At 37.3% G+C, this 19,678-nt stretch overlaps 2 protein-coding genes across 4 annotated transcripts; one reads left to right on the forward strand and one right to left on the reverse strand.

Annotated features, from left to right (window-relative positions):
• Nucleotides 1-1,048: 1,048 nt before the first annotated feature.
• Nucleotides 1,049-9,063, reverse strand: BRIX1 (biogenesis of ribosomes BRX1). The gene is made up of 10 exons (XM_043887389.1): nucleotides 8,859-9,063; nucleotides 7,192-7,303; nucleotides 5,686-5,729; nucleotides 4,251-4,321; nucleotides 3,465-3,514; nucleotides 3,291-3,364; nucleotides 3,088-3,138; nucleotides 2,860-2,961; nucleotides 1,755-1,883; nucleotides 1,049-1,503 (listed from the first exon to the last, which is right to left on the reverse strand). The coding sequence occupies exons 1-10, from the start codon at nucleotides 9,015-9,017 to the stop codon at nucleotides 1,234-1,236; spliced, it is 1,062 nt and encodes a 353-aa protein (XP_043743324.1). The 5' UTR covers nucleotides 9,018-9,063; the 3' UTR covers nucleotides 1,049-1,233.
• An 85-nt stretch (nucleotides 9,064-9,148) lies between these two features.
• On the forward strand, nucleotides 9,149-17,285 carry RAD1 (RAD1 checkpoint DNA exonuclease). 3 transcript variants are annotated; one of them, XM_043887390.1, is made up of 6 exons: nucleotides 9,149-9,288; nucleotides 9,756-9,983; nucleotides 10,940-11,048; nucleotides 12,328-12,586; nucleotides 14,625-14,723; nucleotides 15,034-17,285. In XM_043887390.1, exons 2-6 carry the CDS (start codon nucleotides 9,789-9,791, stop codon nucleotides 15,209-15,211), a joined length of 840 nt encoding a protein of 279 aa, XP_043743325.1. In that variant the 5' UTR covers nucleotides 9,149-9,288; nucleotides 9,756-9,788; the 3' UTR covers nucleotides 15,212-17,285. The 3 variants fall into 3 exon arrangements, with proteins under 3 accessions (XP_043743325.1, XP_043743327.1, XP_043743326.1); XM_043887392.1 differs by having other exon boundaries at nucleotides 9,192-9,324; XM_043887391.1 differs by lacking the exon at nucleotides 9,149-9,288 and adding an exon at nucleotides 9,332-9,513.
• Nucleotides 17,286-19,678: the final 2,393 nt, after the last annotated feature.

Below are 19,678 nucleotides of genomic sequence, written 5' to 3' on the forward strand. Positions count from 1 at the left end.
AGGACCACCAGGCTCCTGTGTCCAGGAGATTTTCCAGGCAAGGATACTGGAGTGGGTTGCCATTTCCTTCTCGAACAAATTCGTGTAACTACCACACAAAAACAGTATTAGTCACAAAAGAAAAACCAATACCCAGCCAAAACACAGTATTAATATTTTTTACCTATCAAATTGACAAAGATTATCTCATCATTAGTAAGGGCACAAGGAAATGAACACTAACCTCTGGTGAGGTACAATATTTAGAGGAACGAGTTTCTAACTTTTGACCAGGGTTCTTAACTCCATATATTATACAAAATATGTATTAGAATGTTTGCTGCAAGCATCTATACCAGAAAAGATAAAACTGAAATACTCAAATATCCAACAATAAGGGACTGCTGAGGTGTGGCAGAGTAGAATACTGTGCAATTACTAATGTTGCAGAGCAAGGACGGGAAAATGATTAGCAGGAAAAAAGTGACAAAACACCACACGCATGACCCTACCCTGTCCCTGGCCACTTGCACCCAGAATCTTGTCTATTACTAATCGTTCTTCAGGGTGATAAGCCCAGTGCTCTCTCTGCTTCAAATAAAGTTCTTTCATAACATGAAAAATTCACATGTTCTGGTGCCATAACTGTTTTTTCTTCCTTTTACTGTTAAGTAATTTACACCCACTGCTTCTAAATTAAATTTGCAATCTACAAAATGCTTTCAATACATATATCAACTTATTTGATTTGCAAAACCTAAATATTTTTCTCATTTTTTCAAGGTAACAAGACAAGAGAAGTTGGCTCTTCCCGTGCCTTGTGACTCAGGGACTCAAACCTCAGTAAGATGCTTTCCCCTTCTAGCACTCCATCCTCACTGTACCATCTGAAACGATGCCCTCAAAGTGCCTAATACTGTTTTACATATAATAACAATCCAGTAAATCTGCCTGAATTTCAGATTTAATAAACTCAAAATTTTAATACAAAACAGTGGGCCTAAACCTTAAATGTGCTAAGTTTTTAGTAACATGTAAAGCTTTAAAAAGAAATACAGAAATTAGGTGATGAGTTCTGGTGATATTTTATTTAGAAAAACATAGACCCACCCGGACCAAAGTCACAAAATCTTAAGTTTTTTCTTTTAAATGTTGCACTAATTAGATGGAAGGCCATCGCAAATAACAAAAGTATTTACACACTGAACACAAAATAAATATAAAAAACTGAAATCAAATTAGTTCTCCATTAATTCATTTTGCATTCCCACTGCTCATCTTCTGTTTCATTTTTCTTTGTCTTTTGTAAATCCTTTTCTTTCTGGCTTTCAAATCAACTTTTGGCTCTGGTTTCACCCACTGTATTTCTACCGGCTTTTCCTCAGCCGGCGTAACAAAAACATCTGCAGTGGGATCATGGGGAAGAATAGTCTTTGGTTCTTTCTTTCTCAGCTTCTGCACATCTTTCACTTGCTGTTTCTCTCTGTATTTTGCAGCTGTGATGGATCTTATGACACGCCGATGCTAGAAACAAAAAAAATATGAAAGGTGCTTTTGAATAAAAATAAACATTTTATATATGGCAAGGACATTCACTTATGAAACCTATTTCCCTTTACCCTGCATCATCAAAAAAAAAAAAAAATTGTAATCTGTAAGACTGGATACAGCAAAAACCAAATTCAGTTTCACAGTTAACAGAACACTTATTTGACAGAATTACTTTGGCCCAAGAGTTTTAGGACATCAAGGACCACTGAACAGAAACAGCTTACCATGTTTGGTGACTGGTAGTGAGGATTTTCATACAAAGTTGGTCCTCCAAAACTTCCCTGGAAAATCTTTATAAGATTTAAGACAAAACGGGGTCCTATTTCTACAAGAGCGGCATCTTCTTCTATGATCTTTAATTAAAAAAAGGAAACATTTCATTTTGATTTGAATAAAATACTTCTACATGGGACACGGGCTATATCCTCATTACAAATGTACCTAAAGAACTGATAACCAATAAAGTTAAGGTGGAAGGGAAACTTGGCAAATGCCAAATCATCAATATTTTCTGAAATGTATTACTGGTTACAGGTAGTTGTCATAGGAAAATATTAATGTCTTTTCAGTGTCTTTAAAATTGAGTCATTTCAATCTGGTCTGTATCTAGCTTCTCACAGCACATGTCTTCTTGCAAAACTGGTAAAATGATTATTTAAAATTGCAACCATGAGAACAAAATGTATTCAAGCACCCTATGTGGCACTCTTTCAAAATTTAAATCAATCCTTGAGTTGTTTTTATAAATCTAATTCAAATTAGATTAAAAGACATATAAAAGGATACATGGCAAAATTTATTTTTGAATGGCTACTGACTGTGGAATTAAGGAGCAACTTCTGAACCACAAATATTACTATTGTTGTTTAAGGTATGCCTGCATTCAGAGGTTAAGAAGAGAATATGTTTAACTCACGTATCTTTTCTGCTTAACAGAAGCAAAAAAAAGCCCAGTTTACTTTACACGCTGTCTGAAATTCTGTCTTGCTGTTTTCATCCACCTCTCCTCCTGAATGAATCGCTCTAATAGTTCTCACAAATGTTTTCTACGGGGGCTATGTTTTTCTAAGTCTAAAACCCCACCCCAGCCCCAGCAGACTCTAACCTCTTAGGAGAGAAACTTATATTTTACTCAATATATAGTGATTTGTGAGAAAATCCATACTCCACATCAGCAGATAGCCATGAACTTAGGTTATGAAATAGGGGTTATTTACTACAAGTCTATAGAGAAAAGAAAGCTATGTAAGAGAAAAAGAGTATCATTTGCCTATTCTATATCATAAACACTACATATCCTAACTTATATAATTAAAAATAAAAGCTAACCTGAAAGTTCCGAAACCATATCCTGTTATCCAAAATGGTGAATGTAAACACATGGTCCACAAATGGCTGGCTTTTGGGATGATACCGTGGTGTACTGAAGATCTAGTGGAAAAAGGGACACATTAGTTCTGTATTCTATGACATACCATGTGTGTTTTAGATAAAGTTAAAAGGAAGACACTTATTTATAATATTTTACTAAAAACAGTTTCTAGTAAAGATATTTACCTGAATTAAGAGTTCTTTTAACAAAGTATAATGTGGTAATTCATCAAAAGCCTGTAAAAATAAAGTGAACATATTATTTGACAACATTAATTTTGCTTAAAATTGTGTTTTATTAACTAAATTGAACTGTACAACTATATCCACTCAAAAAAAATCACCATGCACAGTAAGAAAATTAACCTGACACGTAACGAGAAACTTACAGGGTCAAAAGACAAAAGGGGCCGAGAACCTTTTAAACAGTTTCCAGTCATCTTCAGCTCAGCCAGGGTGTGAACTAGAAAAATTATAACAACAAAAATAGTTATAACTTTGGCACAATTATCCCAAAAGATTTTCAATTTTCTCACAAAAAAATTTAAATTGAGTCAACTTACTATTTTGAACAAGGAATTTAGCAGATGGTCCATGAGGTGAATTTGAAAGCCTAAAAAACATAAAAAGTTTTTTCAACTAATTAGAATTTAGAATGTAGTAAAAGCTTACTACCAGCTCAATTTAAAAGATACCACAGAGACTTCCCTGGTGGTCTAGTGGTTAACACCCTGCACTTCCAATGCAATGGGGCACAGGTTTGATCCCTGGTCTGGGAACTAAGATCCCACATGCCACATGGTGCAGTCAAAAACATAAAATGCACAGTTTAAAAAAAAGAAAAGATACCATACAGTGCTAACAATATTCACTTATTCCCAAATTTATTTAATACATTCTCTTTTGATATTGATTTCTAATAATTTCACAGTTTTAAAAGAAAAGACTCTGTATGATTTCAATACCTTTAGACCATGGAATTTTTGCATTTGTTGTACATCCCTAGATATATTCCAGTGTCTCCTGGTTTATAGTCTCTGGGAACTTGAATAGAATTTGTATCCTGCTGTTGTGTGAAAACTGGATAAATCTTAATTATATTGAATTGGTTCACAGTGCTTTTCAGGTCCACTATATTCTTCTACTTTTCTGTCTATTCATTCTATTAATTTTTGAGAGTTTGATATTGAAACTCCAACTAAAAATTATTTTTCATCATATTTTATCATAATTAATCTACTAAAAACTAACTATAATATATTGTGGAACTATAACTTTTATTTTCCAAGTCTCCTGTAAATGTGTTATACTTTCATAATTTAAAAAATTTAAAAAAAACATTCTCTTACCACATATAGAGATCTTGTTTTTTCTTAGCTTCAAAATAGATACACTTATTGCAGTTTTTCATTTCACAAACCTAATGGAGCGAAGTATAGAAAAATGAAGTATATAATAAAACTAAGATCTAAAGTAATTCAAAGAATGAATATTCAGATTCCTCCAAGAATACTTCAGCAGGTTAAGAGGTTACAAAGGTCTAAATCAAAGTAGATTTATTTGCAGAAATGTTTAGATTTTCTGCATAAGGTAAGCTATGCTCTGCCCACCTCTTTGATGTTAACAGTTACTCTTTTTGGTCTAGCATTTTAACTGGCCTCCCTTGGGGAATCTCTTCTTCTGACCATATTCCTGTGTACAAACTACTAAGATTAAAAACAAACAACCCCAGGAATAAAGCACATTACAACCAGACTCACCAACTGTAGAAAAACAGTCCTTAAAGAACCAAAAACATCCTTCATAGCCATTACTTTGATGTTTAACTCTTTTGCTGTTCTATTTTAAGCTCAAGAAATTTATGTTTTTTCTTCCTCATCTGTACTACCATTTCTGTGATCTGGTTCTGTAAAATCACTAAGGAGTATACAAAACCTATTTCAAGTTGAATTAAACTTCAACGTCTTAAACATTTATAAAGTCACAAGTGAGAAATGCACAAAAGCAGTAAGGGAATGAAGTCCTTTATTATTGTAGTATTTATAAATTAATATATATACACTACCTGAGGATTAAAGAATTCATCAATCCAATGCTTTTGTTGCTTACTTTCTAGGAATAAATATAACTACATGCTAAGTTGTAAGCTTTAGTTGCTGCAATTCAGATCCTGTTTATGTCGCCTATCTTCATTTGAAATTATACTACCTATTACGGGCCTGACTCCGTCATTAGAATGTAAGTTCCATGATGACAGAGGCATTTCTTTTAACACTGTTTCTATAGAATAATCCCATGATAGAACAGGACTTCAAAAATTTGTGCTAAATGAATAACAGAAGCCTTTCTAATAACTAAAGAGAAGTATCTAAAACAATTCTTCTAAGCTTTAAAAAAATTTGCTTTAAAAATGGAAGTTTAGTTTTCAACAGTACTTTGAAATTTTAACCTATTACTAGTCCATAATACCTAAGAGCAAATATCACATGCACTGCTTTTAATACTAGCAAAATACTTTCCTCAATATGCTTATTGAGAGAAGACAAATTTAAGAATGACCAAGAAATAATATGTACTGAAGCAATAAACTGTGTGAAATAGACAATGAGTACTATAAAAATTTAGAAGGTACATAATTAAAGTTCATAAAATTTGCTGTCTTATACAAAACAACTTAAGTCACTGGATAACTGACTTCTTTTTTAAATGATCAATTTCTCACGTTCTAAAATACTGTTTCTAAATAGTGCTGCTAGAATATTTTACTTTATTTTCTTAAATTACCTCATTAATCACAAATAACTTATCTTTACGATCCATTTTAGTATCTGTAAAAAGAAAACAAAACAATTAAACAAAAAGATTTCAAAGCTACTTCAATCAAATCACTCACACTTTCTAGAAAATTAACTATTAAGTATCTTTATAATTTTCAGTTTAAATGAGATTTTTTGATCTTCAAAATGATTACAGCTGAAGACACATGACCTCTTTAAAAATCTTGTTCTTTTGAAATGCAAAAATGAGTGACTGAAAATAGTCCTCAGGAATTATGAAGATCTAGGCACTGTTTCTTTGTGTGCAGGCATACCTCAGAGATTCTGCCTGTTAAGTTCCAGATGACCGTAATAAAGAGAATATTGAAAGAAAGCAAGTCATATAAATTTGATTTCCTAGTGCATATAAATGTCATGCTTATATTATACTGTAGTCTATCAGATATACAAACACATTATGTTTAAATAAACAATGTACATGCCTTAATTTAAAAATATTTTATTACTATAAAATGCTAACCATCATCTGAGCCTCCAGTGAGGCTTAGTAACTTCAAAGTAGTAACTTCAAACTTCACAGTAGTAACTTCAAAGATCACTGATCACAGATCACAAAATAACATCAATGAAAAGGTTTCAAACACTGCAAGAATTACCAAAATGTGACAGAGATACAAAGTGAGCAAATAAATGCCATTGGAAAAATGGCGCCAAGAGACTTGCTTGACACAGGGTTACCACAAGTCTGCAAATGGAGAAAAAAAATTGCAAAAAAGTGAAGCACAATAAAATGAGGTCTACCTAAATTTTATGAATCTCTTTCCAAAACAGAAAAATTCTCATAAACCAATTTTAGGACACAGGTTTTAGAAACACTCACTTAGGAAACAATATAAATTAAAATTCTCTTTATGTAACTATAGACCCCAGTTTCAGAAACACCTTTATTTTACTCAGAAACACTGTTATGTTATTACCAAGAATTAAAACCTAAGCACCTCCCAACACAGGCACAAAAAACAGCTGCATGAGAACATGTCGTGGTTCCAAATCCCATTACTAATGTTTTTCATTTGCCTGTAAGACATCCCATTATAAAAGCAAAAGCCTGGCATTAGGAGTAGACTGAGTCCCAACTTAAAGGTGCTTCAGTCATACTCCTGGTACATTAAGTTTTTAATAAGAACAGTTTTTTGTTTTGTTTTGTTTTAAATTCAGAAAATAATACATGGCAGTCTTGACTCATTTAGAAGGACAAACCAGCTCATGGCCTCTGAGAACATATTCTCGGACTTTCAAAAAATGTTTTAGAGAAGACAGTGCTTAATGAATTTTGCAAAGAATTTCTAAAAAATATTAATTGGAAAAATCTTGGCACCAAACAGATAAAACTTCTGAGAAGTCACTGTTCTTTACCTGACATGCTGAATGAATGAAGTGTGACTAGAAGTGAAAATATATAAACAGGCAAGTTTACAAATACGGAATCTTAAAGCATACGATATGATAGCACCTGCTTTAGAATGAGGCATCAACATTCTCAAGTCTTGCATTAAATGTCTTGTTCTGAAATTTATTCCTCTAGAAGAAAAGATGAGAATCCGTTCCTTATTTTTCCACTTCCCCTAAAGGAAAAAAGTGTGAGAATTTTAACATTTCATGGTGAATCTATCTTGTTTGTTTAACAATAAATGCTTCCAAGTAGCAACCCAAACAATCCTGACCTCAGCCTTTAATTCAATCTCAGTAGCATTTACTGACCCCAGCTGCCACCCGGAAACCTCCTTGGCTTCCTTTCCTTTTGTTTTTCTTCAATTTCTCCAGTTCCTCCTCCTGATTATGACAGTTCTCATAATCACTCTCACAGCTTTCACTGTCAACTAACTCTACAGAAAGATAAGGAACTCTTTCTAGCTCAAATAATCCAGTATCTAACTTACCTCAAATTCAACTTTAGGACACCAAATCTTAAAATGTGGTAAACTTCCTTACTATTTATCTGATGATGTCACCATTATTTCAGTCCCCCACGCTTTGAATCTTCCATTTGCCCTTATTTCACATCATAAGCACCAGTAAATGCTGTCAATTTCCCTTTTCAACAACTCTTAGTCCTCTCTTAGGGTTAGAATTCAAGCTTATCTTTCATTCCTCAAAGCTAACTCCTTTCCCAGTGCTTGCAAACCACTACAAAAGGGTCATTTACCTATCACTCACTACGTGGTATATAGAGATCTATGCTAAGCTGTGGTGGGGGTGGCGGGGACGATGGAAGTAAGTTACTAAAGCAGACCAATTGTCTCCACAGTATTTTATCTAGCTTAAGGAGCTCTCAGATGAATGAAAGATTCAACAACTTGTGTTCACCTTCTTCTGAATAAAAACCATCAACTTACATATCAGTTCTTAGTTTCCTTCTAAATTCCAACATTTTAGGAGAAAGTGGTCACGTTTCAGTTTTGCAATCCCAAAGCACGGGAACCTAACTTCTTACAGTGCTTGGCACATTAAAACTGTCGAATACACCTAAAACTCATAGTATCTACCCTAGTTTTCCGTATTCCTTGAGAGTTACAAATCAAACAAGTCGGGGATGGAATGGGAATGAGGTTCAAAAGGGAGTGAATATATGTATACTTATGGCTGATTCACGTTGTTGTACTCTAGAAAACTGTACAACACAACATTGTAAAGCAATTATCTTCCAATTAAAAGTAAAATTTAAAAAAAAAAGATCACGTCTAAGGCATAGTCCCAAAGGACAGTAGCTTTTTAAAGAATCGCATTACCAGCTTCAAGATTCAGAATATGGGAATATTCTGGATATCCCATCACTGGAAGGGATATATACTTGAGGGAGACAAACAAGTTTAACGAAGAATTCCTTCCTCCGACAACAAAAACTAAAGTTATTAGACCAAACACTGTAACAGTCCCCGAAAGTCGCTTCTCTGGGAGCCAGGTAACAGCTTTGAAATGGGTGAAGTTGCTCAGTCAACAGCCTGCCAAGAGTGCAGCCACGTGCACTAGGGTTAGATGTAAACGCGGCAGCGGGTCCCGCCGGACGAGCTGAGACGGAGCTCCCGTAACACCCCCAGCAATTCTGAAACCCGCAGAGCAGTAATCAGGTAGGTACCACAACGAAAGAGCGTGGAGCCGCGGCCGCAAAGCGCCCTTTACCTTGCAAACTGGGCCTGGGATACGATCTTTCTCTTCTTCCGCCGCCTCCTCTGATACGTCGTTCGGCTTAGCCGGCAGCTTGCCATCTTTCGCGTCTCTTTTCAGCTTTTTCGCCTGAACCGCCAGTCCTCCACGCCGTTTCCTCTTGGTCGCCACCATCTTGCTCCGCGCCTTCGCTCTGGGCCTTCCTTCCGGCTCTGCCGCTCGCTCCGCCTTCCCGTCTCTATGGTCCCGGCCCCCAGCTCCACTGTCCTGCAGCTCTATGGTGCCTCTTTCCCGTCTCTATGGTACGGCCCGGTCGGCTCTCTAGGCCTCCTCTATCTCTGTGGTGACGGTGGCCGAGGTGGTCGGCAATATCCGAAGAGAGTGGCGGGAGCCTCTCCACTTCCTCCGCAGTTTTCTAGGAGCTGCACCTGGGCACTGCGCAAAGGTAGGGTTTGAGCCCTGGGGATCCCAAGACAAGTCTGTAAGCGGGTTGTGGGCTGGTGAGTGGTGTTGGGTGGTTGTCTGGGTTTCTTGGAGGACCTTCCAAGGACTCAAGCCCGCCCCTCTAGTATATCCTGTTAGAAGCAAGATTGGAGGCGCGGGACACCTCTTCTCTGACTGAGGAAGCGGAGCCTCTGTTTGGGTTGGCGAAACTGACCTCGGTGACCATGTTAGTTGTGTATTTCTGTCCTTCGTAACTTTTCGTATTACTGTCCCCTTACTAAAGACGACAAAACCCTCCTTTACAGGGTAATTTTCCCCAAAGTTAGAGATAGTTAAGTGGCAGAGGTGGGGTTTCAGTCCCTACTTCGGCGAGTTCAGCGTCCAGGCCTCTTCCACTCGGCTCAGCGCAGGTTGAAATCGCGGGCCTCGTCAGCCTGGACGGGGAGTTTTATTGTCGCATCTCTTCAGGAGCATCCCTCGGGGCCGAATGCGCCGTGGACCATGCCCCTCCTAACCCAGCGGATCACAGACGAGAATGATTACTGCTTAGTGGCCAGCCTTGACAACGTCAGGAACCTCTCCACTATCTTGAAGGCTATTCATTTCCGAGAACATGCCACGTGTTTCGCTACTAAAAATGGAATCAAGGTTACAGTGGAAAACGCAAAATGTGTACAAGCAAATGCTTTTATTCAGGTATGGAAGTTGGCACCTTTAATCCAGTGAAATATGACCTTCTTCACCCAGGTCAATGAATTCCAAGGGTTCTCATTTAAGTTGGAGCACAAAATATTATTTGAATTCTTTTTCTCTCCTGGTAACAAATCCTTTTCCTATCCTGTTTTACAGAGGTAGTGGTTAATAATGTCTAAAATATATTAAACTATAGGTGGGCACTTTTTCTGAGTGTTTTGTATGTTTATATGTTTAAATAATTTAATCCTCACAACAGTCCTATGAGGTGGTTCTGTTATTATTCCCATTTTATATTTGTGGAAACTGAGACGCTATTTAAGTGATTTGTCAGCAGTCCTTTAGCTGGCAAGTGGCTTAGTTGGGATGAGAACCCACAACATTTGTTTCTGTAGTACATGCTCTTTTGCACTACTTCGCTATTATTTTTTCCTCTTATTGGTTATAATCTGTTTGTTCTTACAAAGTATTAGTTGTATGGTTCAGATAAGATTTCACATTCAATTTAGCATTTTTTTGGAACACCTAAGGGCACAGTATGACCTCAGGTATAGAGGGATTAATCAGACATGGTTACCGTCCTCAAAAGAAATTGAGAACCAGTATTACTCATGCATTGTCTAATTTGTTTGGCTGTTTTCCACATGACCTTAGCCCAGCTGATGGGCCCAAAAAGGAGACAAGGAAGAGTCATGTAAGGGATGACTCCAAGGAGCTAGGTGAAGGACCTTTACATAAAGTTTTGCATCAGACTGAAATCAGTTACACCTTCAACTACTGAGTAGTAGTATTCTAATGGATCACAGTTGAAGAAGTTTAAGATGTGTTGATTGATAATCAAATTATTTTCATAGGTTTAGCACAATATTGTTATTTTAAAAACAAAGTGAGCTCTAGAATTGTATGTGTGCATTTTCATTCTTTAACATACATTTTCACATTTACTTTTTTTTTTATAGGCTGGAATATTTCAAGAGTTTAGAGTTCAAGAAGAGTCTGTTACTTTTCGAATTAATTTAACTGTCCTTTTAGACTGTTTGTCTATTTTTGGATCAAGTCCTATGCCAGGTGAGCTATTTTATTTTTATTGTCATTATAATAACACAAAAGCATTTCTGGATGGTCAGAAAAATACAGGAAAAATTATTAGAATATAAGTAATATAAACATTTGTTTAAAAAATTGCCAATTTATTTTTCATTTGCCACAATCATATGTTCTGATTTTTCACAACATTAGTAGATGCTAATGGTTCTTATATTTACATTCACCTTTTAATTTACAAAGTTTTTAGGATTTTAAATTTGAACTAATCAAAAGAATACTTTGAACATGTCTTAAATATGTTTAACATTGAGAAATATATTTTAATTGCTTCTTTTCCCTAATTTGTCAAGAATTATAGTTAGTGGCAGAGAAAAACAGATACCAGTTGTCCTAACTCCCAGTTCACTGTGTTTGACATTTGCTTTTTTTCTTTAAGCCCTATTTATAAATTAAGTTTATTTTCCTAAATGCTTTTCTTTAAAATAGTCATATACTTTTAGAAATAGTTAAAACTACAAGGAAACCCCAGAAGGATGATTTTTACTTCATAGGAAAGGATCAGTTATGGTCCTCTACAAAATATGTTTTAATTTTAAAATTATACATTTTCTAATGCAGTGATCCCCAACTGGTTTTCCATAAAAGCACCTGCCTTCTTCCATTCATCATTGTGGTTCTCCACCCAGTAAGAAAGAGTAGAGTGTCCTGTCATATTCCTTCTGCTCTTCAGTGTTTTGCAGAGCTAAAACCCTAACCTCCATTAACCACCCTTTTCCTCCCAATTAGACCTTAAGATGTGGTGAAATATAAAGACTATCTCCCAGTAGAAAACATTGGAAGGGTCCTTATCACAGTGAATACATTGATGTTATAATAAGACAATATGAAAGCAATCCATTGTTAACACAGATTGAACCTTCAAGAATAGCACAGTCTATCCTATAACAGTTATTATTAATACATGCAATATGGATGGTATAGATTCTCCATCCTAAAGTTGTATATTTATATATAATCACCTAGCTATCTCTGAAGTGTTTTTTGTTTTGTTTTGTTTTGTTTTGCAACCTGGAAAACTATTTCAAAGAGTTATATTTTATTGCCAATTTTTTGCAGTTATTTTTGGAATTGTCTACACACTATCATCAGGGAAGATGTAGTCCCTTCTCATAAGGATATACATACATATATGCTAGAAATGGACACAGTAAAATATTCTTGAGTTTTAGGCATCATTTGAGGAGAAGCTGAGCCCAGAGCTGTAAAGCTAAGCCCAGAGTATGATTTGTTTCCATTGCAGGGACTTTTACTGCACTTCGGATGTGTTACCAAGGTTATGGTTACCCTCTGATGCTGTTTCTGGAAGAAGGAGGTGTGGTGACAGTGTGTAAAATCAATACGCAAGAGCCTGAGGAGACTCTGGATTTTGATTTCTGCAGCACCAATGTCATTAATAAAATTATTCTGCAGTCAGAGGGGCTCCGTGAAGCATTTTCTGAGTTGGATATGACGAGTGAGGTCCTGCAGATCACCATGTCTCCAGATAAACCTTATTTCAGGTACTTGAAAGCCCTGCAGTCCTAGTTAATGTAGTTTACTCCATCTACCTGCTTACACATTTACTTAGGATGCAGAGTTTTTGTTACCCAGGTTACAAGAATTTTCAGAACTTCAGAGAGCTTCTACTCTTACTTCATACTTTTATGTGTCAGGACACTAGAAGACCCAGGAAGACTAACTCACTATATAAAGCTAGGTAGTGTTGGTTTCTAGAAGAGTAGCCCAATCTCTGAGTTCATAAACTAGTAGTCATTTCATTGCTGTACTACTTACCATCATAGATCAATTGCATTGTGAGGAAAATTGAGCTTAAACTTTTGCAAAAGGTGTTCACAGCATATGGTATCTCTTTTTCCCAAGTTAGTACAGGATGCTGGAGGGAATAGGTGTTTTCTATACATGGTTCATTCACTAAGTATCAATCACCTATAGTGTGCATATTTACCTTATTAAGCACTACAGGAAGGAAGAGCTTAAAATCAAGGTGATGAGGATATACATGGAACACCTTAGAACAAAATTACATGCCTTTAAGATACTTAGGGAACAAGCACAGGGGTACCTAGGGAGGCATGGTCAAGGTGAGCTTCCTAAGAGGACAATTTTCAGCAGGAATATGGTATCAAAAACTATCAAGCTGCTTTTCATATTTTGACCCAACAAATGAAATGGCAAAACTCTTCAGGATTAGAATCAGTTTAGAGAGAGTATTTATTTCTACTCTTTTGAAATATTTTAGAATATTAGAGTAGAGGAGTTAAATACATACGGTATGAGAGGTGTAATTCTTTTTGAATCTACGTTAGAAGAACTGCAGGCTTTTCTTATTGGTTAGGTAGTTAAAAAATTGGCTCAAGATTGGTTAAAATGCTAATCAAAATGGAAATGAGTCTAACCCTACTTAAGCAGTGATGTGAATTAAAGATTCCAGGCACTTTAAACAGAGTATTCCAGAGGCTCCTCATCTAAACGATCTCTCTCAGCATGGGTGACTAGGTGGATCATGCATGGTATTTTTCATCTCCCATACAGGAAATTATTTGGTGGAGGGGAATTGGAAGTTGAAATATTTTTTTCTGGATATGTTAAACTTGAGCCTGTGACACTAAGGAGTAGTTGGATAGATAGGTATAGAGTTCAGGAGATCAGTCTAGACTAAAAATTTAGATTTGGGAACCATCAGCATGGCTGGGCCTAAACAACATGGCTCAGAGAAAGAGGAAAGATGGATTCTGGCGAAAGCCAACAAGCACCTATGTCTTTATCACTGTGCTCATCAGTCACATACAGTGCTCATATATGTTAATTCCAGGTGGCTCAGATGGTAAAGAATCTGCCTGCAATGCAGGATACCCAGGTTCGATCCCTTGGTCGGGAAGGTCCCCTGGAGAAGGGCATGGCAACCCACTCCAGTATTCTTGCTGGAGAATCCCATGGACAGAGGAACCAGGTGAGCTTCAGTCCATGGCATCGCAGAGAGTCGAACAGGACTTGAGCCACTAACACTTTCACTTTCCAAAACAAATGATCAGTAAGTTAAGTAAACATAAACATTCACAAATTGTCTGCAACCTACTGATATTCCCAAGCAAAGAAAACCATAAAACAGCCTGAAACACACAAAAGCCCTAATTGCTTGGTGTGGCAGTAGACATAGTTGGCAGGGCCCTGGGCTTGCCGTTGACATAGATCAGGGTCTTCCGTCACTCCTCCACTCTCCTGTTACATGGTTCTGATTTGCTGAAGAGGGAAGGACAATATCAAAGTAATATTAAGGTAATGAAATTGAGGCAAAGCCCCCTAGATTCCTTCTGTGACTGGCTTTTTGCAAAGTCATTTATTAGTTGCTCGCTCTCTGTACTCCGGCAGCATCCTACAGGAATCTTTATCATGTCATTGTTACAGTGCTTTGTCTACAGCTGTCTACATACCTGTTTCACCGGAGTGAGCTTCTTAAGGAAATGTTTGCTTATTTGGATACTACTGTAGCTTATTGTTGAACCAATGAATGAATGAATTGCTTATTTTCTACTATAGGTTATCTACTTTTGGGAATGCAGGAAGCTCCCACCTTGACTATCCCAAAGATTCTGATTTGATGGACTCATTTCACTGCAATCAGACCCAGGTCAACAGGTCAGTAGGTTGCCATTTGGTGATGAAGGCGAGGTTAAATACTATATTTCTATTAAATAAATTTTTTTTAAGACTTTCAGTGTGTAGATAAAAGTATAGCAAAAAATAAATAGTAGGTTGCTGGGTTTACTTGGGAATTTGGCATTGTGATAGGGAATTAAATTTTCAAAATGAAGAAAGTATTAGCAAATTGGACAGCTCTTTGATTCTGTTCTTACATTTGCTATTTGGTAGTTCTTGGCTAACTTTTGTCCTTGGAATTATGCTTTAAGTGTGTCCAAATAACAGCTTTTTGTTTACTTTTCTGCAGATACAAGATTTCTTTACTGAAACCCTCTACAAAGGCATTAGTCCTGTCTTGTAAGGTATCTATTCGAACAGATAACCGAGGATTTCTCTCATTACAGTATATGATTAGAAATGAAGATGGACAAATATGCTTTGTGGAATATTACTGCTGTCCTGATGAAGAAGTTCCTGACTCTTAGTCTTCAGTATGGCGGTTCACACACTGTTTATGTACACATAATGGTTCACGCGTCGTTCATGTATACGTGACAGTTCACGCACTGTTTATGTAGACATTCGTAGTAGGTCATGTTCTCATGTTGAGGGCAGTGCCCTTCGTGACTTCCTGTTAAGGTTTTCTAAGGGGAAGAAGCAGCACAGTCCCTGTCCCCTGATAGTTGCTGTAGGTTTTGTCAGTAATGTTGTCACATAGTCATAGATTATCCAGTACTGGACTAGTCTGTGGTTCTGTCTTTTGAACTCGTGGAAGTTGTTATAAGTCAAGGTGCATAAGTTTTATGTGTTATTCTACTTAAGTAGGACATTCCAAGAGTATAAAAATTTGAAGTTTGGTGAAGCCATATCAGAAATGTCCTTTTATTTATTTACTATTAGAAAAAGCAATAGCATATGGGCATCACTTCCAAGTTGGAATTCTGGAGACTATGTCATAAAGCAGTGGTTCTCAGAGTGTCATACCTAGACCACCTGGAAACTTGTCAGGAACTCTGGGGGCGGGGCAAGCAATATGTAGTTTAAACAGCTTCCCCCCTCTTCGCCCTCCCCGCCCCAAAGATTCTGATCCTTGCTAAAGTTTGAGAACCACTGTTTTAAAGGATATTTTTTTAAAATAGCACTTTAATTGCATTGAAGTGACTGCTTTTACAGGTGATGTCTTTGCAAGTGTTCTGAAGTTTAGCTGTCACCAAACAAGTCTGAATAATTATATGATTTATTTACATTTTGAAGGCATCTATGAACATGATATAAAAGCCTTCAGAATTACAGATTTTCATCGTGTTCTGAAAACCATTCATTGTAGTAAGTTATTAGATACCTTCTGTTTGCCTATAAGAGTTCCTCAACCAGGGCTTCCCACGTGGCTCAGTGGTAAAGAATCCACCTGCCAATGCAGGAGACACAGGTTCCATCCCTGATCCTGGAAGACCCCACATTTTGTGGAGCAACTCTGCCCGTGTACCACAACTGCTGAACCTGTACTCTAGAGCTTGGGAGCCGCAGCTACTGAGCTCATGTGCCCTAGAGCCTGTGCTCTGCAACTAGAGAAAAGCTTGCACACGACGAAGACCTAGTACAACCAAAAATAATTTTTTTTTTTAAGTTTCTCAACCAAACCAAGGCATATCTCAGTGGGCGGGCACGTAGGTGCTGCTCCCAGATACCTGTTCGACTCGTGCAATGCTGGGTATCTAGCCCAGGGTGAATGCCCGATAACTAGTTAAATCTCCCAGGCAATCTCGGGATGCCCAGCTGGTACAAAAGTCGTTGGAGTTTTATAAAGTTATAGGATGTGTTCAAGAAGGAAATGATTGAATCTGCCAAATGTCCAGTTTTTTTTTGTCTCGATAAGCATTAAGAACAAAACACGTCTAAAAACATAATTATGAAAATACTTATTCAGTAAACATTTCAAGGACTACAATTTTCCTTTAAATTTAAAATTGGAAAGTTACTTGGTTTTTTTCCATTGGCATGTCTAGTATCTAAAATAGTGCCAGGATAGAGTTAATATTCATCAGATAAAAGGACCTCCACTTTCAGATTATTAGTCACTATGAAAGTTGAACCTATGATTAAATATGTTTGCACATTTAAGACTACTATTTCAGCTGAACATATCTTGAGTTACTTAGAATTCAGAAGCTAATAAATTTCTTAGTCACTGTAAATCAAGATATGATTTAATAAAGAATTTTCTAGTTAAGTGTGTTCTGTTTGACTCCCTAATTTGCTAGCTTAACTTTGTTCAAGTTCCTATGAGAGACCACTGGGGGGAGCGCTTCCTTGGGCAACACAGATGCTTTGGTGACTATAAACTGAATTCATGTGTCACAAAAGACTTAAGATTTAGCTCTGCCTTTCTGAAGTTTACCTCATATTCTTTCTAATAAAATTGTACTTACAGTAGCTATTTTTTTCTATTTTAAATTAGTTTATGCCCTACTTAGGATGTGCTTCCACCTAGAACTGATGAAATGATTCAAAACAAAAATGTTAAATTTCACTGTTGTAATAAAAATAAGTCTTGTAATACATGTTTTGTTTTGTTTTTTTACAAGAAGCCACACAGTTTCTGTGATACTCTCAAGTCCTGCTAAGTATGAGTTACTATTGCTGAAAGGGCAGCATGTGGCAGCCCCTATAGCTTAGGGTGGGTGGGTGGGTGGGGTCAGAAATACATAGACTCCCCTTTCCCCTTTCCATCTTCATACTGCTGCCTCTTGTCCCCACCTGAAATGAAATCTGTTGGGTCCTGAGGAATTGGGAGATAGTGTTTTCTCTTTTCCCGAGTTTGTATTCGTAGCATTTTTATACGTGTCTCAGGTTATATGCTCCCCTGCAGCAGTTAGCAGCTCTACCGTGGGTTTTCCTCTCCAGCAGTGGATAGCTCAGCCTCTAATCAGAAATGCCCCAGGCAGCTGGTACGGGTATTCCTGGCATCCATATCTCAGTCACTTCAGAAGCCTCAATGAAAGAGTAAATGTTTGAAGTAGGTTATCTTTTTGAAATTCATAGCTCGTTGACTGGATGTAACTCCTAGTTAATAGTAGTGACTCTCATTGGTAAAACTAGAGGGATTCAGGATATGTGAACTAAATTATTTCAGAGTAGTTCCCCATCCCTTTATGGAAAGAATCTAAGAATCTAGTGAGGCCTGTAGTCTGTACCCTTAGGACTGGTGCCTGAGGCTTGACTTTTACTTCCTGCCATTTGTCCAGGGATTTCTGTTGCTTCTTGCTGACTGGATTAGGACAGCCCCATCTCTGCAATATTGTCAGGTTTGCCTTAAGTGGGCTTTTAATGCAAAGTGATGGGTGAACTGCCAACACATGGTGGTAAGGCCTCACTGAACTTACAGAGCCGGTTGCATAAACGCTGTATGCTTGCTAATGAACATTTATTAAAATGTGTATGTGGGAGAGTTTGAGCTGGACTTGGTTTTGTTTGTTTTCTTTCTAATTCGGTTACAGGGACTAAAAGAAAGTAGCTAACCCTCATCTATCTCAGAAATTTCAGTGGCCAATAACTAAAGGAATGTATAAGTTGTGTATGACCTTATGGACTAGGGTGGCTGGAAACCTCAGGTGTTTTGATTGGTTGTCCAGATTGCTGCTTCCCACTGAATGGGTTTAGAAAGGAGCTTAGCTCTCAGCTCCAGTTTTCCAAGAGTGAAACTTTATACTAAGCTGTATTGTGCTGAACATTTCCAATGTGGTTTCTTAAAACTTAGGGATTTCACAAAACAGTAACATTTTTAAACTTTTAGAACCAAGATAGATGGCAGCTTTCTATTTTGTCAGATATGAGGATATTAAAACCATTTCATAAAACATTTTAAAATCAAAATCTCAGGGGACAGGTGGGAATTTTATAGTCAAAGAAAAACTGGAGATACTAAAAATAATTTCAAATGAGACAAGAGGGTTACACAATAATGTTTTATTTTACAGTGTAATACTTTATGCTATTGTTTTATTGATAGAGGTTTGTTGGTTTGGAAATGTTAAGAGTTTGGGACCTCACAAAATAGTAAAATTTTAAAAATTTTAGTGCCACCCAAAATGGAGTCCGAGTGGCCACTCCTAATACTTTGTTTTTATCACAGTCATTGTTGAAAACCTGTTTTCAACTGCGTGTGTGAAAACAGAAGCCACTCTTCTGAGGCTGCTTTAGTCAACTCAGCATATTCTGGGCAAGAACATCAGTCCCATCTCCAAGCAGGGCTAAAATCTGCAGTGAGTCACTGAGTGACTAGTTAATAAGTACTTGCAGAGAAGGTCAGTGGAATATAGGTGCCTTCGGCCAGAGCTGTAAGCGGAAACCCTGCTCCTGGGTGCCAGACTTAAAGCACTCTTGGAATCAGCAGAGGGAGCGCGGCAGCTAGCAGGAGAAAGCCAAGCAGTCTGTGGCCAGACCACCGGATATATATGTCCTCCTGCCACAGCAGAACACTGCTCACTACTAATACTGTGGATACTAGCTGATTACTAGGTTTTACAGACTAAACAGAATGAAATGAGAAACTACTCTCTTGAATGAAGAACCAAGATGTGGTTGTATAAGCACTGATGAGTGATAGAAATGTTCTTAGAAACACACGTGGATCCCAAAGACACAGGTGTTTGAGCTCCACTAAATCAGCTCAGGTAACTGAGGAGCGATAACAAGGGGAAAAAAAAGCTGTAGTACAAACTGAATCTGATTTCTCCTCTGTCCCTCGACACACAAAGGAATATGATTTCAGACTGCCAATTTCCTAGATACACACTGGTTCAGGGCCTTTTTTCTTTTTTAAAGTCGCTCAGTCGTGTCTGACTCTGCAGCCCCATGGACTGTAGCCCGCCAGGCTCCTCTGTCCATGGAATTCTTCAGGCCACAATACTCAAGTGGGTAGCCATTCCTTCTCCAGGGGATCTTCCCAACCC

The sequence above is a fragment of the Cervus elaphus genome, chromosome 25, assembly GCF_910594005.1.
Source record: "Cervus elaphus chromosome 25, mCerEla1.1, whole genome shotgun sequence".
Lineage (NCBI taxonomy): Eukaryota > Metazoa > Chordata > Mammalia > Artiodactyla > Cervidae > Cervus > Cervus elaphus.